Below are 22,761 nucleotides of genomic sequence, written 5' to 3' on the forward strand. Positions count from 1 at the left end.
GTATCTTTTTCTGTCGCCCCCACAATTGAACTGTCATCACCAGGGATGACTCACAAAATAAAAATGCGTGCAGTAGTAAGAGATTCAAGGCTATTTTATTGTGTGAACACACATTTTTCACTCGCATGATTGTAGGCTAGGTATTTATGGTGCGAATAAATTTGTTGCACTCAAAATTGTGTTTATGGACATTGAATTGTCCTCAAATTGGTTTACAGTCTTGAGAATCTTGACACCATACTCATCCACTGGGACCTTTGCTGAAGACGAACCCTTCACACACACGTGGATTGGCAGAGCTCGATCTATGCAGGGCCTGCGTTGGGCGTGGCCTCAGTCACAGGGGTTTTGGGGGTGCTCGTGACTGATGGGCAAATAGTACACAGGACTGTTCTGGGGACAGGGGTGTCCGGGACTGTCTTTCCAGGACGTTTGGACATGAGCTGGCGGCCCTGGTTGCTTGTGGTCACACCCCAGGGTGTAGTTCTTGTACATGGTGATCTTCAGCTGGACCAGTAGCTCTCGACCCTACATGTGGAGGAGACGGGGTTAGGAGGGAAGGGAATGACATTACTTCTGTGCCTTTAGTGGTATGGCATTTTTTGCGTTAATTTAACAACATTGTTAGAAATAGAGCGTGCTGAAATTACATTAATAAAAAACAATTACCACATTAAACAAAGTTAACTCCATGTTGCACATTGCTAGGTTTGGTCTTTGATGAAGCGCTGCTTTTCACTGAATGTTGCCTATATTATTGACAGGGACTTTCAAACATCTGATTGCAACCACTGACGACGACAGAAATATTGATCCCAGCACATTCCAAATATCTGTACTCATTGTTTCACTTTGAAAATATTGCAAAAATGCGTATGCCTATGAAAACAACACTTGGCTTCATTAAGGTTGATTTATGATGCAATAGTGCCAGAAAATCCCTAGAAATTGAGGAAATGTCAGAAGGCTTAGTCATACAACCCCAGGCTAATTATGGAATGGGCCCACCGCTTTTTTACTTCATAGCAAATTAACAAATCACGGATCTGTGATTAACAGCTGAACATTCTGGCTTGGTGAAACATCGCTCAAATAAATGAAATGCGCAACAGGCTAAGATGCAGCGAGGGGGGGACTCGGCGGGGTTAGCGCATCGCCGCGCACAACAGCGCTCTGGGCGCCTCGGAATCACGGTCACAAGCATGAGGCGGTGTGTCTCCCAGCTAACACTAATTGGATTAGATGGGGTACAATTGGTTACCAAATGTTTGCTGGCCATGTCATTGAGTTGATATGGCCTTCCTGAAGAAAAGCTTTAACCCTCTTTTCTCTGTGGCAAGATGCATTGTCGTCCTGTAAAATGACTTCCTCATCACCAAACCTTTTTTCTCTCGATGGAATAAGAAAAGTATCCAAAATTTCAATGTACACCTGCGCATTGACTGTTGAGATAATGATTGCCATCTCCCCTGGTCCTTTACCTGACATGCAACCCATAAATGACTGGGGAAATCTGCTTGTTTTCTTTAGGCAGTTATCTTTTTTAATTTAATTTAATTTTTTAATTTAGGCAGTTATCTTTTTTAATTTTAATTTTAATATATCACTTTAATCCAATCATCCACACTCCTTGATTTCTTCTCTTTAGCCCACTGCAACCTTTTCTTCTGTTTAGGTGTTCTGTTTAGGTGTTAGTGCAGGTTTTTGTTTGGCTTTTATGTATGTATTTCATTCAACCGATTTCTTACAGTTCTGTCACAAACATCACTGTTTCTGCCCATTTGTTTTTCATTTTGTTTTGTTGTCGTCTGTGGTCTACCTGTATTTTCCTTTTATAACCTACCCATTTTGTTTATACCTGCACCAAATTTTACACAGCTGACCGGGAACAACCAACATCTTTTGCCACACTGCGTGTTGGATTTCGCTCTTGAAGGAGTTTCATAATCCTTTCCATTGTTTCACTTGACAGCTCTCTTCTTGGAGCCATGTTTCACTTCAATTAGCCAAGTCCAACATCTTGTTAAGGTCCGCAAACTCTCCCTTCTAACTTCAGACTAATTTGCATTTTCATACTTGTACTTGTACAAGTATTTCATACTTGTGCTGAGTGATTCCATATTTTCCTCTGCTTGATCTGGAAAAAAGTATGTCATTCATAAAAAAATTTAATCTAATTTGTTTGAGGTATGTCTCATGAAGCCGGAATGTTCAGCTATTAATCAAAATTAGTTTTGTGTCAGATCTGTGATTTCTTTATTTGGTATGACGTAAAAAAGCTGAATAAACATCCTGTAAGTATGCTGATTCCATCATTTTTGACAGGAGTTGTAAATCATTTAAATACAATGTCTGTCTTTAGTAGGGAGCATAGTGAAAAGTAGCCATCTACTGCCTAAATATAAATGGGTTACTGTATACCCAGCAGTATTTATAATATGTATACAAAATGGCTGCCATTTCTACATGGTTCACCTGCTATGGATGTAAATACCATTTAACCTGACAGTCTGCACCTTAACCTTTAACTCCAAATCCAATATGCTGGATTACAAAGCAAAAACAACAAAAATGGCGTTACTGTCCAAATACTGCCTAAATACAAAGACTGCTCGGTAGGTGCAGTTTCTCTGGTTTGATTAGGTCTGAACGTGAGCAGAGTTTGAAACTGCACAAAAGACTCACATTCTTGTCCTTCTGACACTGAATCTCAAACCTGTCCCCTGCGATGGGGGCCAGCGCGGCATGGAGGTCCGCCACCTAAACACAGAAGGAGAAGAGTGACCGGGGCCCCAGACCAAACCAGCCTGCTTTCATCCTGCTTTCATCCCTTTCTTCTGAAGTGTCCGTAAACGCTTGATCCTTACCTTGTAAGTTTGATTACAGGTAGGCTTGATACTTGCATCCATGAAAGCTCTAAGAGAGAAGGGAGGGGTTCAAGTCGGCAACAACGTGGCCTAGATCATGACCTAAACACCGCACTCACTGGCTGGCCACTAGGTGGCAGTGCAGCGGTATGCTCGCCAACAGTTTGTATAGGGCACTACACTGGTCCACTCCACTTACTTCCACAAGACATACACTCACAACACTGCTGCGTTTCAGTCATCCCAGTGTACCGGGGCCCATAAATACCAATCGAGGTTGTTAAGAGTGTTCATCTGGCTGGTTTAAGGGGTTTGAAAGGTAGGGGAGACATTGCTGTGTGGTAGCCTGTGCTTGTGCAGCTCACCGGTCGACATCAAAGTGGCCTCGTAGTTTGAGTGTGGCCTGAAAGTATTGGGTGGGAGAGTTCAGACCCTCCACACAGGCTGCACACGTTCCGTGCTTGTTCCATTCATCCTTCCTAAGGGAAACAATACCCAGTGAGCAAATAGCCCAAGCAGACCTGGGCCATTTCATTATTTGAACCACCCTCTACATCAGTTCAATGCCTGGCAGTTACTGATAGTTGTAAAGGAAGAATGCATCTTCAGTTTAAATGAATCCGTTAAGTGCAGAGCACACCAAAAACCACGGGATGCGGTGGCCCTCCGGGATTTGAGTTTCATCGCTGATCTAATGTATTTACTATAAGCTACTTGGCTGACCCCGGTGTGCTTCCAGTCAGAATATGTGTATTAAAACCGCAATGAAACGAGAATCGGATGCGCGTTGGAATCAGCAAGCTGTGGGGGAAGGGCTTACCAGAAAGTCATGTTTGACCTGCTCTTCACCAGGGTTGGCCACAGGCGCGAGAGCTGGGGCTCCAGCCCCTGGTGGAAGAACAAGGGGGCTGCTGTGGTTAACTGGCCTTGAGAATGTTTCTATCACATTTTTTACATTTACATTTTAGTCATTTGGCATACGCTTTTAATCCAAAGCGACTTACAAGTGCATAGGTTCTTCCACAAGTTAAGGCAACACATCCATAACTAGTAAAATACAGATGAAGTGCTGTTCTAAACATACAGTCGTCATAAGTGCAATGAAATGTTTTTTTTTTGGTTTTGTTTTTTGGGGTTAGACAAGAGGGATTGGGATATCGGAAGGGGCGGGGGGGGGGGGGGGGGTCTTCTCAGGCATAGAAATGTGTTGATAGTCTGCATGTACCTAACACTTCAATCACAATCTTCACCCACAAAGAATTTGATTCCCTTTGAGATTTATCACTGTTCTGCCATTGTACAAAACGGTATTATGATTCTCACCTCAAGGTCTGATCGGAAAATTGGCCAGCAGCCACAGCAGCCTGTTTCATGCATGGGCCTTGACCAAAGACATTATAAACAGTGTTATATAAAATAAACCAGTGTACTAGTGAACTATTGAGTAGGTCAGATAATAAAGACAATTAATATACAATGAACACAATGCTGCTTCTTATGTTTAACTAAATGTCCATCCATCCATTATCTTAACCCGAACAGGGTCCCAGGGGGGCTGGAGCCTATCCCAGCATACATTGGGCGAAAGGCAGGAATACACCCTGGACAGGTCGCCAGTCCATCGCAGGGCACACACACCATTCACTCACACACTCATACCTAAGGGCAATTTAGACTCTCCAATCAGCCTAACCTGCATGTCTTTGGACTGTGGGAGGAAACTAGAGTACCCGGAGGAAACCCACGCAAACACGGGGAGAACATGAAAACTCCACACAGAGAGGCCCCTCCCGACCTGGATTCAAACCCAGAACCTCCTTGCTGTGAGACGGCAGTGCTACCCACCGCACCGTCCATGCCACCCCTAAACTAAATGTTTTTTGTTTTTTTCAATTTCAAATTTTTTGGTACAGAAATTCTTTGAAAGCAATTAAATGCATTTACATATATACAGTCTCCTCCAAAAGTATTGGAACAGCAAGGTCAATTCCTTTGTCTTCGCTGTACACAGAAGACAATTGAGATCAAAAGATGTACACAAAATGACAGATTCGAATTTCATCTTTTATTTCCTGATATTTGTATCTAGATTTGTTAAACAACATAGAACATATCACCTTTTGTATTAGACCACCCAATTTGTAGGTGAGCAAAACTATTGGTTAAACAATAAATAGTTCTGAATGTCTACTCTTGGTTTTAGCCTTGGTTTTTGCCTGTGAAGACTGCATTTGTGTTACAAAAGATAAACCAAAATGAAGACTTTGGGAGAAAAGCAAACCATTTTGAAAAGGGGAAATCGATCAGAGCCATTGCACAAGCATTGGGGATAGCTTGTACAACAGCTTGGAATGTCCAGAAAAAGAGAGAAACTGCTGGCGTACTGAGCAACAGACATCGAACAGGTCGACCAAGGAAAACAACAGCAGTTGATGACAGAAATACTGTGAGAGCTGTGAAGAAAAACCCCTAAACTGCTCCTAAGTAACTAGGATGGGTCAAATGCAGAGGACAAATTAACCCACAGGGTTCAATAAAGTATATCTTATCTTAAAACATTGGTCAGTGACATCACAAACAATCTCCACAGTAGGGATCTGCTCATGATCCAAAACATACAAGCTGAACTATGAAGCACGGTAGAGAAAGTATCATGGCTTGGGCTTGCATGGTTGCTTCTGGAGTGAGCTCACTAAACTTTATTGATGATGTAACTCATGATGGTAGCAGCAGGATGAATTCAGAAGTCTACAAAAATATTCTGTCTGCCAACTTACGGAGAAATGCGTCCAAACAAGACAATGAACCAAAACACATTTCCAACACAACAAATGACTTCATTAGGGAGAAAAAATGGGTTTTAGACTGGCCAAGTCAATCACCATACCCTAAGTAAGTCACTAGACCCTAACCCAATTCAGCTTGCATTTCACCTCCTGTAGAGGAGATTGAAGGCAAAATCCCGCAACACAAAAACAACTGAAAGAGATGCAGTAAAAGCCTGGAAAAGCATCACAAAGAACGCAACAATTGTTGTTTGTGGTTATGTCAATGGGTCGTAGGCTTGATGCAGTCATTGCAAGCAAGGGATATGCTACCAAATATTAAGTGTTATTTACTTTCATGTACTTAAATACTCTCTGTTCCAATACTTTTGCTCACCTAAAAATGTGGTGGTCTGATACCACAAGTAGTTTATCACATCTAAGTGTAAATACCAGGTAATAAAAGCTGAAATTCTGAACTCCTGTCTTTTATTCATCTTTTTATCACAAACACAAATGGTACTCAGTGTATTGGAAAAACAAATGAATTGACCTTGCTGTTCAATAGTTTTGGAGGAGACTGTATGTCATACTTAATGAGTATGTAAAATTTTAAAATAATAAACATATAGGAAGAAGTAAATTGGTAACTTCTAGATTGCATATCATTTCAAAAAAGGAAGAGGAATCTCTACCAAAGTTGTTTTAAAGGGGGCGTCATTGGCTCAGGCGGTAAGAGCAGTCGTCTGGCAGTCAGAGGGTTACCAGTTCGTAACCCCCAAATGCTCCTGACGAGCTGGTCGGTACCTGGCATTACAGCTGTTTGGTGTGTGTATGAATGGATGGATGAATGTGAAATTGTACAGCGCTTTGAATAAAGGTGCCAACCATTTACGATTTAAATATGCATATATGAGAGTAAATACATATAAATAAAAAAGGGCACAGTAACAAAACCTGCCCTGACATGCTGACAGGAGAATGACAGGTGGTATTCCTTGGCAAGCCTGTGATAGGCTGGGACATTATGAGCTGTGGAAAACAACACTGCACCTACATCCCAACAGCCTTTCCTCATCGTCTCCTTTCACTTCCCCAGGGAATACTTACCCTTGTATACTTCACTGCACAGTTCACTGCACAAAACACCAGAGGAAGAGGAGCAGCGAACACAGTGGTACAGGATGGGAAAAGGCACCTTATAATTATGCCTTGATTATAACCATCAAGCGGCCGTTGAAGTTGCCCAGGTCAGGATGCACTTTGGGGGAAATGGTGCTGAACGTTTGGGGTGCAGTTTACCATAGGCCGTGGATGGTCCAACTCTGGATGGCGTCTGGTATAATGCATTCCAGTGGCTTCTTCAGGCCCTGAAAATTGTCACACGTTACTTTCACCAGACAGCTCATTGGAAAGGCCTGTCCAATAAACAAACAAATGTTTCAGAAAACAGAAAAGGGGCCTTGACAGATTTCTGAACAAAAGCCAGTTTATTTAATTTAGTCATTTTTACAAGTTTTAACCAAGATTAGTCAGATTCCTCTCAATTTTCTCATCTCTATAATCCCCACAGCCAATTTAGGAGAGCATGAACACAAAGGTGACATTCTAAACTCTCCCTTGAAACATGCGTTACTGTCTGATGACGTCCATCCATCCATTATCTGAACCCGCTTATCCCGAACAGGGTCGCAGGGGGGCTGGAGCCTATCCCAGCATACATTGGGCGAAAGGCAGGAATACACCCTGGACAGGTCGCCAGTCCATCGCAGGGCACACACACCATTCACTCACACACTCATACCTATGGGCAATTTAGACTCTCCAATCAGCCTAACGTGCATGTCTTTGGACTGTGGGAGGAAACCGGAGTACCCGGAGGAAACCCACGCAGACACGGGGAGAACATGCAAACTCCGCACAGAGAGGCCCCGGCCGACGGGGATTCGAACCCAGGACCTCCTTGCTGTGAGGCGACAGTGCTAACCACTGCACCATCCGTGCCGCCTGTCTGATGACGTATCAGAGTATATTTAATTTGACCTCTCAGGTTGCAGATGACCAATAGGCCACAGGGAGTGCTGCTGAGCTACAAGACGTCATCACTGAATCCCTCCCTACCCGATTAACACAATGGCCAGATGCACCACAGACCACAGGGGCACACCCACACACTAGAACAATGCCATTCCCCTTCAGTTCTCCATTTTCTCTCTGAAACTAAGCAAAATGCCTTGATATTTTGTCATTCACTGATCATTCTGCAGATCTGGTTGTCATTAAAAATAGTTTTGTCACCAAACATATTTCAGAAGTTTTTTTATATCTATCATGATTTTACTCTTTGGCTCATCAAGGTCTTGTCACATGAGGTTAAGGTCATACTGTTAGGTCTAGATGAGGGTCCTAATATGTAAAACCATAGATTTGAAAGAGGGTGTACTTTCTTCACATCACTCTACATTAGGGAAAATATTTGTTTTTCTTGGTGTAGCAATAAGTCTTATTATTCTTCATGAAGATGATCAAGCACAATTGAGAATGTATTCCCTGCAGAACTGTTCTTGCTCTTAGTGCATACAGTAAGCTGTGCAGTTTCCAATAAAAACATGTTTCTGTCTTGCTCTCTCGTTTCCTTGGGGGCATTTGACGTTTCCAGACTGAAATCTTTGAGGAGATTTGCAAAACTTTACCGCACAGAAGGCTCCAGGCCACACTAGGGCAAACGTCATGCATTTCCATGTACAGGACCTGCACAAGGGGAGCAGAAAACACCACTAAAAACCGCTCATCACTGACACCAAATGCTAAATGTTCTGTGTCTCACCTTTGCTGATACCAATAACCATGAAAACAGTTACAAGAATGCAGAATATACATAACCAACACTCAGTGAGCACATTATTAGGTATTTATTAGACTTAATAAATACCCACAGAGCTGCTGCTCACTGGATGTTTTTTATTTTTTCGTACCAATCTCTGCAAACTCTAGAGATTGCTGTTTGTGAAAATCATTTGGTTGCTGCCACATGATTGGCTAATTAAATATTTGTATTAACAAGCTGTTGGACAACTCTACCTAATACATTACATTACATTATTGGCATTTGGCAGACGCTCTTATCCAGAGCGACGTACAGTTGATTAGACTAAGCAGAAGACAATCCTCCCCTGGAGCAATGCAGGGTTAAGGGCCTTGCTCAAGGGCCCAACGGCTGTGCGGATATTATTGTGGCTACACCGGGATTAGAACCACCAACCTTTTGTGTCCCAGTCATGTACCTTAACCACTACGCTACAGGCCGCCCTGTGAGTGCTCTGTGAGTGTACGTGCAAATGTTTATTACTTAAAACTTCCCCCAGGCTATAATAAGAACCAGCTAAACTGACTATATTAAAAACCGGTTTCCTTTTACTGTAAACCTAGCAATATTTTGTCTTGCTTAGGTATAGCACAGGTATTGCGCCATTTCATTTCCCATCTTCCATTTGTGACCCTATGGACATTGCATTTATCTACAACTGAGATAATGTCTACTGTACCAGAGTTTATTCAGCTCTTTATTAATGCTGAAATGTTTGGTCTTTTCTTTTATGCTCTTACATAAAAGGCCCAGTATTGTGTAACAGTATATGAAATAATAGAAACACAAGTATCTCTACTGGTAGACAATTTCTCAGCATAAGAACCTTGAACCTGTTCTCATTGTAATGAGTACCAGAACGGTTGAAGCCCTGGCCAAATAGGGGTACCCATCCATTACATCACATTACATCACATTACATTAATGGCATTTGGCAGACACTCTTATCCAGAGCGACGTACAGTTGATTAGACATAGCAGGAGACAATCCCCCCTGGAGCAATGCAGTTAAGGGCCTTGCTCAATGGCCCAACAGCTGTGTGGATCTTATTGTGGCTACACTGGGAATTAAACCGCCGACCTTGCGGGTCCCAGTCATGTACCTTAACCAATACACTACTGGCCGCCCATCCCTGCCTCCCCCCTCCCGGTGGATGACCTTACGATTTCTCCATCTGGAACACGTCATTGGTGCATTGGCAAGTGAGGGCATGTCCACAGAGCAGGATGGCAACCAACAGCAATGGAGCACCCATGTCAACCCTGTGTATATAGTATATGTACAGACTATGTCAGATATGGTTTGATATACAGAGCAGACTGGCTAACATGGTTGGATGTACAAAGGAATTATAAACCAGCCATGCCAGGCTTTCTTGATGTGTTCCCTGGGATGTCCAAGTAAACACTTTATTATTTTTATTTTATTTTATTACATTACATTATTGGCATTTGGCAGACGCTCTCATCCAGAGTACATTTGATTAGACTAAGCAGGAGACAATCCTCCCCTGGAGCAATGCATTGGGCCCTTGCTCTGCAGATCTTATTGTGGCTACTCCGGGATTAGAACCACCTACCTTGCAGGTCCCAGTCATTTAACTTAACCACTACACTACAGGCCTCCCCTGGAAATATGTCACATGCATGTCAAATGCATCTTACATCATGATAATTACTCTGTATTCTACTCAGCACATGTCCAAGATGTATGAAATGATAGCTTTACTAATGGTAATGATATTGCCTGTGATGAGCTTTAATATCAGCAGACACCATAGCAATCCTTGCTTGCACGTTTATAATTAACACACAGAATGCAGAACACTTCCAAGATAAACAACACTTTGAGATTACAGAGGACAGAAATTCATTGCTAGACCATAGGAGGATAATTAATTAAAATAAACATGGAGGTGATCATATGCATATTGACTCACCAGCGTAAAAGTTCAGAGCTCAATGAATCTTGTCTACCAAGACTGAAATGTCTGTCCGACTGCAAGAAACCAGCTCAAATGACTGAAAGTTATAGTTCCCTTTTCACCAAGCTGCAGAAAAAAAATTCCGTGGAGAGTTTCAATTCCTTATTATCATTATTTTTGCTGTTGTTATGGTTTTTTTTTTAAACTGGCCTTATTTAATGGAGTTACATTACATTACGTTACGTTATAGTCATTTAGCAGACGCGCTTATCCAGAGCCGCGTACAATAAAGTGCAGACCACGGTGTAGGCACGGAATTGGAGGCCATTGTGACAGATAACATGACCAATTGGAAGCGTGCAGGGGAAGCAGGGCGGCCCAAAGGCAGGCCGAGGACTGCTGCTTCTGCACCTTCCCTTTCCCTCGCAGTCAGGTGACAGTCAGTCAGTAGCACTAAATGTTCAGCTAAATACCTGGGAGAAAAGTAAACCAGGGCCAGATTTGGATTTGAGGTCCAGATTTGATGATGGCTGATGCAGAGTGCTACTCAACTCCACCCTAGCTCAACCAATCAGAAAATTTGAAAAATAAACTTGCATTATTTCACAATTGACAAGATGTTAATCTAATATGAATACTACAATGTCTGGGCAGGACTGTGTGCCAATTTTCACACGGAAAGTCATACAGGGACATTATTGATGACATTTGGAAATGGAAAATGTGTTATAGTTTACAATTTAGGGTTATATTTTCAACCTCTTACATACAAGCCATTGGTATGTATATCAGTTCTGTACATTGTTTAGTTGTCTGCTCATCCCAATGCTGAAACTGATGTGTCAGCCAACTGATATTTAGAACCAGCCCTACTCCAGCACATGGATTTGAGAGAAAAGTGCTTTAAAACCTTATATATGTATATGTATATATATGTATGTAAATACCATGAAATAAAAGATGATTTTATTTCTCATAATCTTATGTATACAGCAAAAATAACACTCTAATTTTTCAATGACTAAATACATTCAAGTAATTGAATTTCAGGTGGGCCATCACCTTTCTGTAAACCAGTAAAAAAGCTGGATGCTGCACTGTTACTGATTTAAGTCCATTGTAACTACTGTTTTTTTTTAATCATGTGAGGAATGCACTTCATTGAGACCACAAGACAAAAATGGTGAGGGGGACATGACAGTCCCAAAAAGAGGAAATTTGAATTTAGAAATTTGAATTTGACTCAGTTATGAATTTAATATTGGAGAGGACAAATTGACCTTGACAAAGGCTAATCCAGGCTTGTTTTCTGTCATATTTATTGACACTAATATTGATCCCATTAATAGTAATTAACGGTGCATAAACTATAGAATAGTGGCGTAAGCTGCATTTTGATTTACACGTCACAAATCATAACATATGTGAAAGCACTCTGCTGAAGTGTGTGCTGAAGTTCGAGGCAGAGTTTGTTCTCACCCGGAGTCCATACTTTGGCTCCAGTTCAGAAGTGCTGCAATATCTGCGCCTGCCCTATCCTGGGCCACGCTTAGAGAACCAGCTAGAGGCTCAGCACAGGACAACACACAGTATGAGACACTTACAGGTAAAAGCCAAAGATTTCCCGCATGTATTTTCCTTGCTGCAGATCATTAGACACGGTGTCAGACAAGGGCAGCCATAAGACTGCTACCATGGTTGAAAATGAGGGTTCCTGTCTTTATTAAGCACTTTAATTTGTCTGACATGACGTGTGTTAGAATGTAGACCAAATCACTCCATACTGTGGGTGAGTTTTACTTGTCAGTGTTGTTGATAGACGTTCACAGTACATGATTATGAAAACAGATGGCAGGGTTTTATAGGAAAGGGGGTTCATGGCCTTTATATTGTTTGCTGGAAGATGGGATGTGCTCTCCATTCCGACAGATTTTAATGTTCACTGTAAGTTCCAGAAATGGTTGTCCTTGCAAAAGCCCTCGCCCGGGTGAAGGGCTTTACCTGTGTTATAGCTTCTTCTCCCTGCCATCTTGGTGTGTTATTGACCCTCACTCTACAGGGTGGTATTTTTTCTGGCCAGGAATTGCAAGCATTTCCTCATAAGTTTATTCAACAAAGGAAATACAGTATAAATTTGATTTCACTTTGTGGGTATGCTCTCATTTCCTGTGATGCAAGTGTAATGTTTTAGTGGCAGCATGTCACAGTTCCCATATCAAGATAAACATAGAGCTGTTTCTACATTTAGTTTTGACAGTTGCAGCCAAGATGGTGGCTGGTGGTAAGTCAACCCCTTCAGATGACATAAAGATCAGTCCCTCCCTCCTTCCCTGTAGACCGAGTCATCTGATTGGATAGTTCAGTGAACAGAGTGGTACCCATTGGCTGGTGGGCATAGCATTCTGTCCATATTGGTTTGCTGTCCCAATTTGACCTTGACAAGCAAGAATAAATAATGATATAAACTTTTGTGCCTGTAGCCAGCCAAACTTTAAACTATATACTGTATATAGGCTAAACTATTCATTTCACATTTGATTCTGAACATTTGTCAAATTCATTGGAATTACTGTTGTCTGGGAATTGCAATGACATTGTTTTGAAATGTATACTTTCTATTGATTGTTGCACTGTTAATAATGTAGTTCAGAAGCAAATGTGCAATTAATAGTTTATAGTTTAAGGTGGCAATTACTTTCTTCACAGGTGTGATTTGGGTGTTCAAATGAAATAGTAATTTATGAAATGTGTTTTGTGTTTACTCGGATTCCCTTTTTTCGTCTAAAGATCTAAAAGCATTCAGTGGGACAAATATGCAATAACAGAGAAGGGGAGCAAATCCCTTTAATGGCACTGCACTTTATCGAAAGGGAACTGAGACTGATTTACTTTGTTCATTCCCCTCAGCAGGGGAAGTTTATTTTCTATTCTTGGAAAGCACCGTGCACTCTAAAAAAGTGAAAGTGTTCACCGATACAGGTGCACAAACATTCTCCTGCTTTTTAAAAAAACCGCTGGCCAATTCCATAGTGCTCACACACCACTCTTGCTTTGTGCCGTTCCTGGTTTCCCCTGCACAGCTCCATTTGTTATCGGTGGGGTATTTCAGGTGAAGGAACGTGTGCCATTTGTGCTGGGAGCTAACATTCCAATCTGGGTCACACACTCAGTGACTGCAGCCTGTGACCAGGACTGTGTCGAGCGGCTTATTTGAAATATGATATTTGTCACAGGGCTTCACCTCGTTGGGTAGGAATATGACTCCACCAAAAGGCTTCAGCTCATTACCAGTTGAAAGCGAAAGTTATAGTTAAATCAGAGGACTGTAGCATAATAAAATGTAAACTATATTTTAATATTAAACTGCACTCTTATGATTTTATTTCTATTGTCTTATTTCTAAAAGGTGGGCATATCCTTGTCATGAAACCACTTGATTTCCAGTGAACACAGCTAATTTAGCCACAGCACACACACTGCTCATTACAGCTTTTTAAAGGAGAGCCTTATGAATGCATTGCATTCTGGTCTGGATCTCAGAGGGGAATGAACTGCTGGTTTAGGATGTGGGGTGAACTTCCAAGGCACTTTGCTTTACTGCCCTCTCCCTCTTTTTCCTTCCCTGTAAATCATTCACCTTATCTGTTATATACTGTAGGCAACAGAAAAGATGTATTACTGTAGAATCTCTCCCCACCTTCAAGCGCAAACTGAAGACGTACCTCTTCAAGCAGCACCTCTCCCGATCCCTCCCTTCTTCCCTGTGAACCTTAATTGTTGTCTTTGTGATTTATGTTGTGTTTCGGTATTTTTTAGTTGGCTAGGTAAGCAGTATTTGGATAGTTAAGTTTGGTCACTTTTGCTTTGTTGTTTGTTTATTTGTTGTTTAAAAAAAAAAAATCTTTGTTGTATGGGTAGCAATTGAAATTGTACTTCCCTCTAGGGTCTTTCAGCGCACTTATCCCTGGTTATGGGTATGCACTTTGTTGTATGTCGCTCTGGATAAGAGTGTCTGCCAAATGCCAATAATGTAATGTAATGCAATGTATTAATTAATGATTGGATAACCTTTGCCCTTGGATAAGGATTGGCTGAGCGTGCCAGGTTAAATAGCGCCACCCTGTGCATTTGGGCACTCTCAAGTTGAATGCATAAAAATGTGCTCCTTGTCTGTTTTGCAAGTGCTGAGCATGAATGATTGGGTTAGCAAATAAAAAGAACTAAGTAAAAGAACCTGTCATTGTGTTTACTTTCATTTTGAGTAGATACATGACATTATCAAAGCCAGCAGTGGTGAGGCTTCATGACATCAACAATGGACAGAGATACCATATGCTACCACAGACTCACTGATTTGAGCCAATATTTTGCTATGGGGGTAAACACTTTTGTTTGGTGCAAAGTAAATGGTAAATGGACGGTGTGTATATGGCGCTTTTATCTAAAGCACTTCACAACCAATGCCTCTCATTCGCCCACACCTGATCACACTCTCCCATTGCTGGTGGAAAGGTCCGGCGTTTGGCCTGCCTCACATTCTGTCCTTGTTTTCAGAGACTTCAGCAGCTCACGCTCCGTGCCTTCAGCACGACGACCAGGCAGATGAGGAACACGGTCCCAGAGCAGCAGAGGATATTCCAGGCAAGATTTTTTGCAATTGATTTATTTACCTGGGACAGTGCACATGAATCAGTTTCCACATCAACGTAAATGTGCCAGAGTTAGCCAATGGGCTCATTTTTGTCCGTAGTCCCTAACCTGCATGTCTTTGGACTGTGTAGAAGTGAAGTGTGTGAAGGGATGGTGAGTGCACTCTCCAGGACAAATCTTGCTTTTATTCACCAATGAATGTATCATTACATTTATAGAAAATTACAGTTAGACAGACATTTCTTTCAGTTGCTACACTCTCTAGTACACTGGCATTTCTAAAGTTTAAAATATATATATTTTGGTTTAAAAATGGCCTAAAAGTAATAGCTTTCTCTAAAACAGGGGCGCACAACTCCGGTCCCTGAGGGCCTGTCTGTGTACCTGTTTCTGTTCCAACCAGTTGTTTTTAATTTGTTGACAGCTCTATAAATTACCCTGGTTCAAGCCTGTACTTGCAGCCTGCAGCTGTAGCCGGTACTCAAAACACATGTCAGATAAGATCTGATTGAGCAAATTAGTTGTGCACCCATGCTCTCGAACATCAGCATTAATATTATTTACCATTACATACGTGAGATTGCAAGAAACTGAAGAATTCATACACAGGTGTGTACTACCATCTTATAAGGAGAAGGGAAAGTAAGAAACAGGATCTGAGCAGGACAGAAAGAGAAGTAAAAGACCCAGGTGTGTGACAGCGACTACACCAGAGTCTCATGTCTGAATAACAGATGCTTCACAGGCCCTCAGCTGGCAGCTTCAACTCAAAACAATCGACTGATACTAAAGAAAGTTGTTTCTTCTCGGCCATTTAGTTTTTTTAAAACTAATTCTGTGGGGTCTCAGGGGGATAAATGGGAAATGTAATCTAGCTTGCACTGTTCTGTGCCTGGAGAAAGGTTCAACAGTCCACATGCTTTGGGCCAAGACCAATAGGGTAAGTGGTTGAGTGGTGTGGTTAAAGGTTAACTGTGTGCCTGTTTCGATGGCTTCAGGCGGATAATGGCCTTCCCGTTCACATCAAGGGAGGGACTGTTGATGTCATTCTCTACCGTATCACCATGACAATCACCCTAGCAGGTGGGGATCACTGCCATAACCAGTTTTTCATTCATGAGCACAAAACTTCATTCATATGGTGACATGTTTTTTTCATGTGTATCTATTGTTTTTAGGAACAGCATACTCCTTGTACTGTCTTCTTACTGCCTGCTACCCGAAGAAAAAGTAGGCAAAAAGAAAGAAGGAAAACCTGCTTAACGTTATAACACAAACCACTGTGTGGCCTTTCAGTGTAATTATCACTTTGTATTGATGAAATAAAGCTTGAAAAAATTAACTCAATCACCATCTTCCCACATGCTTGTTTTTGTTTCAAGTGCAGAGGAGCGTGTTAAAGTTTGCTTTTGGTAAGAGTTGTCCTTTACTGTTGCATAACTGAACATGACACATCAAGTCTGACAATGGAATATTTTTCAGTTTCGTTACGGATTCCACACCGTCCGCTCACATGGACTTCCTATTCTTTATTTTTCACAAAATGCATCTCTAGGGCCTTTCATGCCCCCTAGTGTTTGAATGTGGATATTACCTCTACTTCGCTCAGAGTGAGGAGATGGTAGCGGTTGAATGTAAACCTCAATGAACACCATAAACATGGACAAAAGTTTTCCGAAAATTCCCACATAAAAGCAACATGCTTAATTCTATTGTTTTTTGCACCATTCTTTGCAAAATCTAGAAACTAGTGTGCATGAAAATCCCAGATCAACAGTTTCTGAGATACTCACCTGTCTGCCACCAACAATCATTCCAAGGTTAATTGAAGCTCATTGAAGATTGAAGATGCATTGCACTGCTGCCACACAATTGGCTGATTAGACAATCGCATGAATAAGCAGGTGTAATGAAGTAAAAATGTTCCTCAACGTGCTCGGTGAGTGTGTATATAGGTCTGCATGTATTCAATGAGCAATTACATTGGCAATTCAATCTGTGAAGGAAGTATACAGTTGGGGTTGATGGCTAGCTGTTCAACTAAGTGCAGTTTAAATTCTCAATGAAACCATACTACTACTGTATATTTCTGTAGCACAGGGATGACATGTAATTGGTCTTCCTTTGAACAGGACACTCGCAGCTTATTTTGAAATTACAAAAAAAACAAAAAACCTTACCTTGATAAAGAACAAATATTTGAGTCAACTACTGTCCTTCCCCACACACACACACACACACACACACACACACACACATACATACATGCACACGCACAAGCACACACATTTCTTTCCATATACAGTAGAATGTGACTAGTTTTAGGCAATATAACACAATTTACATACGTGTGGCATGAAAAGTGATTAACAAAAAGAAAAAAAGCATCAAATGCAAAGATTTTACAAAACGCCTTCATTGGGATAAGAAAAGCATTGTTACAGTTGTAGTAGCTATGATTCCTTTCATGAGTCAGAGCAAATTATACATTCTGCTAAGTAGTGTTCAACCAGACAGACTTCCAAACCTCTGTAAAGTGCTCATTGTGCAAACAGACAGCATGGTTGCAGATGGGGCTGGGTAGAATTGGCTGCTGATCACAACAGTTCCATTTTCACACTGCAATGTTTCACACTCCAAATCCAAGCGTTCTAGTCAAAACTTAGCTATTACTGGGAGCACACTGAATGCTTATGTCTTCTAAGGAAATTCAGTATTCATGTATTTTGGGGAAAGAAGACTGCCGAGACGACCAACAGAGTCATCTGACATTCTAATATTGAGCAACATATCAAGGCTAATTTTCAAGACACTTTTTGGATTTTAGGCACTTGCTCTCACATTCGGCATCCATGTTCCTCTGCGTGCATAATCACATCTAAAGACTTAGCAAATAGAGGAGCAGTTATAGAATTCAAGCACACTAAATCCACATTGCTACACAAATGCTATCATGAAAAGATATCAAAGATGGCATTTTTTTCATATGAAAGGACTGACTTGAAGGTGTAATGTTTTTTCATCAGTTAAGTCCATTATTTAGTGATTTCATTAGGAAAAAAACAGATTGTTTGGAAGCTGTGTTCTAGTTGCATAAACTGCCATGTAATCTCAGCAAGAGGCATGATGGGAGATCACCAGCAAAATACGGAATCAGTAGTGCTCCTTCACAAGCATTTGTTACCTTACAGCTACTTTGAGGATTTCACTGTTTTCACAAAATAACTGACACCTAAGGTGCAAAGTTAGTCTTTTAACATTCTTCATTCAATAGTGCATGAATATACCTAAATATTAATTTACTGATTAAATTGTAAACATAGTAAACATAATATTATATATTCAGTAAAGCAGCATGTACATGGCAGGCACTTTGAATTTACTGCAGATATAAATATTCCAGTTGAAAAATATCCCTTTTGTTGAATGGTGCCGCTTCAGTTCCTTCGGCTCTCTGGAGAAGGAAGGCCAGTCACCCTCCCAGGAGGCTGCCAGAAGCTGCTCTAGCGCAAGAAGCGAATGCTCATCTTATGGTCAATGTTCACCTTCTCCAGGGACTGTGGGGACAGACAGTTCATGCATGTACCTCTGTGTATGACGTGCGGCCCTTCGGCTGACACATGTCACATATCGCAGGAAGAACATGCACGATAATGCAGGTTTTCCAGTGAAAATATGCACGCCTTTACCATGTTAAAGCCCGGGCACATAGTAAACCAGCTGTGACCCACCTGTTGTCCTCTGTGTTACATCTAACTGAACTGTGTATGCTTTAGCAGGCACAGAAAAACAAAGTCCCCCCCCCCCCCCCCCCCACGGAGTCCAGAAAAGACAGAGTCCATTCTTCATAGTTTCCTAGCAACTGGATCAGCAACTATGTAGTGGCTAAAGCATTTTACGGGGCTTTGCAACTACGTAAAAGGCCCGTAAGAAAGCATGTAGCTCCTATAGTTGGCAATTTTGTTGGATGTCGTGTCTGCCAATGTTATTATTGACTGCTAATCACAGCAGGCGGAATTTTCTTTGTAACCAATGGATCACAAATATGCTAGACAGCGGAAAGATTTGAAGTTTCCCCTCATTAGAGGCGGCTCTGACAGAAAGACTGGGGCTGAAACAGAGGCACAGTGAGAGACTGGCTCCGCTGCATTACAAGCCCATTCACTGGTCACTCTCACACAGCTGGAGTGAGCCCACTGGCACCAGCACCACTGCACGGCTGACCTTCAGCACTCCCTCCCTGGACAACACATTAGCCAATTTAATGCCACTCCACAGGGCAGGTGACCACAGCCAAATTACGTATAAAAAAAAAAAACTCACGTTCAATCACATTCAGATATGTATTAACATAAGATGTATAGGATTCTTTTAGGTGCTTCCTGTTACGTGTGTTATGTCCTGAAGGGGGTACGAAGCCAAAGAAAGGTAATGTCCCCATGAACGCTTTTAAATAAATCATTAAATTGTGACAAAATAGAGGTTGGTCTACCCTTCTTTCCTACAGGTAAACTGCCTGAATCATTATCCTTTGTAACAACAACCTGAAGTAAACAAAAACTAGAATGAAACTTCAGGATTTCACCTCTTGTGCTGTTCCCATAAAACAAAATTGTCTCAACACTAGTGGCATTCAACGGAAAATAGCATGAATTGCATTAACGGTGCTAGGAGAATCAGGCGAGGATAGAGGATACCTTCCTAAACTCATCGAAGGAGATGGCATGGTCCCCATCCACATCGGCCTCCGTGATGGTGCGATCGACGATGCTTTCCAGCTGCTCCTCCGTCACCTGCATCTCCATCATCATACGCAGCACCTGTCAATCACAGCCCAGCCCCACCTCCATCAGCCCGCCCCGTGCAGCCATTGGACTGGCAAAAGGAAATCACCAAACTTTCAGCCCCGACATTCTCAAATGCTACAAAGCCTGATTAATAACAACTGGGCAACTGGGAATCTCTAAGTCAGAGGTCAAATTGAATACAACCACTGCAGTGAACATTAATGCACAATTATTTTTTTATTGGCTGAATTTAACAAATAATTCAATAAAAAAAATGTTTGGGCACCATGTTTATGAGCATGTCCCTCAGCAGAAATGACTTCAACCATTTGTTGTAGATGTTAGCCAGCTAACAGTCTTTCTGCTTGGTACTCACGTGTAAAAGCTCAGCCCGAGAGATCTTGCCATCCTTGTCCTGGTCATACAACTGAAAGGCAACTGGAGAGGAGGTGGGCTTCTTTTTATAGTCTGTCTGATGCAAGACTCAAATACTTTTCAATTACCTAATGTCTAAATGAATAATCTTACATTGGATATTAGTAAAATTAAATTATAGCTAGCTGACGAGAAAGCCTTTTTCCTGACACAGTAACCAGCTTATGAAGGACATTGTATTCTTTAGGAAAGAAATGCTGATGTAACTGAAATCACAGCTGTGTGGATTTCCATAGTATTATATTTGTACAGTGGAAATTCAAACCAGCCCCGTATCAATATATTGCAAATATATGGATATGATGCATATTATAGAAAATGTTACTTTATATAAATCCATAAATATTGTGAAGTGTGAAGCTATAACATATTTTCATATATAACATATCCTAGCAGAAGGCCAAGCTCAGCAGTTCACTAAGAGTCCGATAGCTCTATGACGTCCCGCCATGTTCTGCCACGCCTACTCACATCTGAGCTTGTTGGTCCGGCTGTTGATGGCTTCCGGAGTGTTGGGCTCCCTGGGTTGGTTCTTGTCCAAGGGCCGGAAGTGAGCTAGAATCCTCACAAAGGTGTGGAAGTCCACGGTCTCCTGTCTGTCAGAGACATCACACCCTGAAGCATGTTACCCTGCGTCCACCCTGCCTCAAGCTATCCACAGTATGAGTGCCACGCTCTGAACCTTCCACGAAGCACCATTAAGTTCATTAAGTTCATTTTTGTTAAGAAAAAAAAAAGGGAAAAAAAAGAGGTTTGGCCCTGGGACCTTCTGGAAGATTATTTATTTAATCTGATGAGTCTAAAGAGCTATTTGGGCCCAAAGTCAAAGGACTGGTACTAACCACAGCCCATCACCGAGGTAACACCATCCCAATCTTCATGCATGCTGATGGCAGAATCATGCTATTACATTTTCAGCAGGACAGACTAGGAATCTAGTTGCATCAAGGGCAAGATAGAAGGCAACTGTACAGTATAGGAATAGGAATACCGAGTGGTCCACCAACCCTGAAGTGAAGAATGCTCCAATTATACGATCTCCTATTGGGTTCAATGCCAGCCCCTTAATGGATCCAAAATCTTTGAGACTAGGGAAATAACAGAAAGGTAGGGTGAAATATTTTTGAAAGCATTAGACCTCGTATTAAAACAGAGTTCCACAATCTAAGACCTAAGCAAATCAGTAACTCATATCTAATCTTACCAAGGCCACGCACCGAACTTAACCTTAGTGTATGTGTCTTACCTCAAGTAGCCTTTCTTATCTCTATCCAGAGTCTCGAAGCGGTCGTACAGACGTATGATATGTGCGGGGGTAACTGCAAAAACAAGTAGCAATCGTTACACATATTGAAATTATATTGTAATTTCGTCCAGTCTCTGACATGGGTCAGCGCATGCGGCAAAATTAGAAAGACATAATGTTGCGCTGGACTATGTTATTGTGAGCGGAATATACTCTGGTCAGTAGTTCCAGCGTCAGTACGGAACTGGTACGTCCTCTAAAAAGCTCCATGCGAATTCCAAGCCTTCAAATTACAGTGATTTACAGTAAAACATAATGTCAGTTTGGAAAAATATGAACGATATAATCAGCAAGTTAGCAAAACATTAATTTCTTGTCACACAAGCTGGGTAGCACACTAAACGGGTACGTAGCCTAGTACAATATAGCCTATTGTGCATAAACAGCGATTGAAAACACAGCTGCTAAGAAGAAAATCAGTTTCTAGACTACGGCAGCGAAGTGAGTAATCAGCCATATAGCTTTGCACAAAAATGCTGTTCACGATATTATAAGATTGGCCTACTATATGTTTGTGCAACCTTAACAGACTATTTCAAAAGAACAGCAAAAACATCAACTTACAACCCGTTTCTTGCATCAAGTCACCCACGTTTGGAATTTTTGATAGGGTGGAGTTGTTCGAGCCCATATTCAGCACAGACTGTATCGTTTAATTAAAATATAATATATATAAATATAATAGCAATGTCTTCTTAAACCTCAATTTCAAATGAATTTTCTTTCGAATAGAAAAATAACTCCGGAGAGGTTAAATTAAACTTCACAGTTCGATTACTGTTATTTGGGACTGAAGTTCAGTGTTTTCCGATGGACACTGTTTCTATCCAATCACTGTCGAAATAAGGATGTCTGAAATGACCAATGGGAATGTGTTAGAGTTCCGCTAGCCCAGTTTAGCCCTACTTGTTTACATGTTATATCAAATTATTATATTTAAATAACGAATATTTATTTTGGAAATTCAGGAGTCAGATAAGATTGTCTATTTTTAGCTTTTATTAATGTTTACATTTTGAGCTATTTTTGCAAACTAAACCGTATATGCTTTTTATACACACACAACACATTTTATATATTAAGTAACAGATGGAACCTTAAATCGGATGATAAGCAATTGTAGGCTAGTAGTTTTACAGTAAAAAAGTTTGAAAACAAAT

The 22,761-nt window shown here is 41.3% G+C and overlaps 3 protein-coding genes across 3 annotated transcripts; 1 reads left to right on the forward strand and 2 right to left on the reverse strand.

The window, feature by feature from the left end:
- Window positions 1-76: 76 nt before the first annotated feature.
- rnaset2l (ribonuclease T2, like) lies at window positions 77-10,521 on the reverse strand. Its single transcript, XM_061218012.1, has 10 exons — window positions 10,439-10,521; window positions 9,663-9,761; window positions 8,326-8,383; window positions 6,935-7,002; window positions 4,191-4,248; window positions 3,688-3,755; window positions 3,233-3,346; window positions 2,868-2,916; window positions 2,686-2,760; window positions 77-528 (listed from the first exon to the last, which is right to left on the reverse strand). Exons 2-10 carry the CDS (start codon window positions 9,752-9,754, stop codon window positions 334-336), a joined length of 777 nt encoding a protein of 258 aa, XP_061073996.1. The 5' UTR covers window positions 9,755-9,761; window positions 10,439-10,521; the 3' UTR covers window positions 77-333.
- A 1,414-nt stretch (window positions 10,522-11,935) lies between these two features.
- On the forward strand, window positions 11,936-16,420 carry LOC133108375 (cytochrome c oxidase subunit 7A2, mitochondrial). Its single transcript, XM_061217870.1, has 4 exons — window positions 11,936-12,029; window positions 14,978-15,064; window positions 16,072-16,156; window positions 16,252-16,420. The coding sequence occupies exons 1-4, from the start codon at window positions 12,015-12,017 to the stop codon at window positions 16,305-16,307; spliced, it is 243 nt and encodes an 80-aa protein (XP_061073854.1). The 5' UTR covers window positions 11,936-12,014; the 3' UTR covers window positions 16,308-16,420.
- Window positions 16,421-17,471: 1,051 nt separating this feature from the next.
- Window positions 17,472-22,402, reverse strand: chp2 (calcineurin-like EF-hand protein 2). The gene is made up of 7 exons (XM_061217967.1): window positions 22,166-22,402; window positions 21,542-21,614; window positions 21,303-21,383; window positions 20,767-20,891; window positions 20,237-20,298; window positions 19,771-19,893; window positions 17,472-18,630 (listed from the first exon to the last, which is right to left on the reverse strand). Exons 1-7 carry the CDS (start codon window positions 22,230-22,232, stop codon window positions 18,577-18,579), a joined length of 585 nt encoding a protein of 194 aa, XP_061073951.1. The 5' UTR covers window positions 22,233-22,402; the 3' UTR covers window positions 17,472-18,576.
- Between the last annotated feature and the right edge of the window lie 359 nt (window positions 22,403-22,761).

This window comes from Conger conger, chromosome 13 (genome assembly GCF_963514075.1).
Source record: "Conger conger chromosome 13, fConCon1.1, whole genome shotgun sequence".
NCBI lineage: Eukaryota > Metazoa > Chordata > Actinopteri > Anguilliformes > Congridae > Conger > Conger conger.

Bases quoted from the DNA above. Each gene is read 5' to 3' on its own strand.
- LOC133108375 (XM_061217870.1), top strand. The intron at 15,065-16,071 runs GCAAGATTTTTT...CGATGGCTTCAG, and splicing joins AGCAGCAGAGGATATTCCAG to GCGGATAATGGCCTTCCCGT. The intron at 16,157-16,251 runs GTGGGGATCACT...TATTGTTTTTAG, and splicing joins CATGACAATCACCCTAGCAG to GAACAGCATACTCCTTGTAC.
- rnaset2l (XM_061218012.1), bottom strand. From the start codon at position 9,754: ATGGGTGCTCCATTGCTGTTGGTTGCCATCCTGCTCTGTGGACATGCC. The intron at 8,384-9,662 runs GTAAGGTCATCC...CCCCTTGTGCAG, and splicing joins GTGTTCCAGATGGAGAAATC to GTCCTGTACATGGAAATGCA. The intron at 3,756-4,190 runs GTGAGAATCATA...TTCTTCCACCAG, and splicing joins TTTTCCGATCAGACCTTGAG to GGGCTGGAGCCCCAGCTCTC.
- chp2 (XM_061217967.1), bottom strand. From the start codon at position 22,232: ATGGGCTCGAACAACTCCACCCTATCAAAAATTCCAAACGTGGGTGAC. The intron at 21,384-21,541 runs GTAAGACACATA...TTATTTCCCTAG, and splicing joins GATAAGAAAGGCTACTTGAG to TCTCAAAGATTTTGGATCCA. The intron at 20,892-21,302 runs GTTGGTGGACCA...TGTCTCTGACAG, and splicing joins GGAGCATTCTTCACTTCAGG to ACAGGAGACCGTGGACTTCC.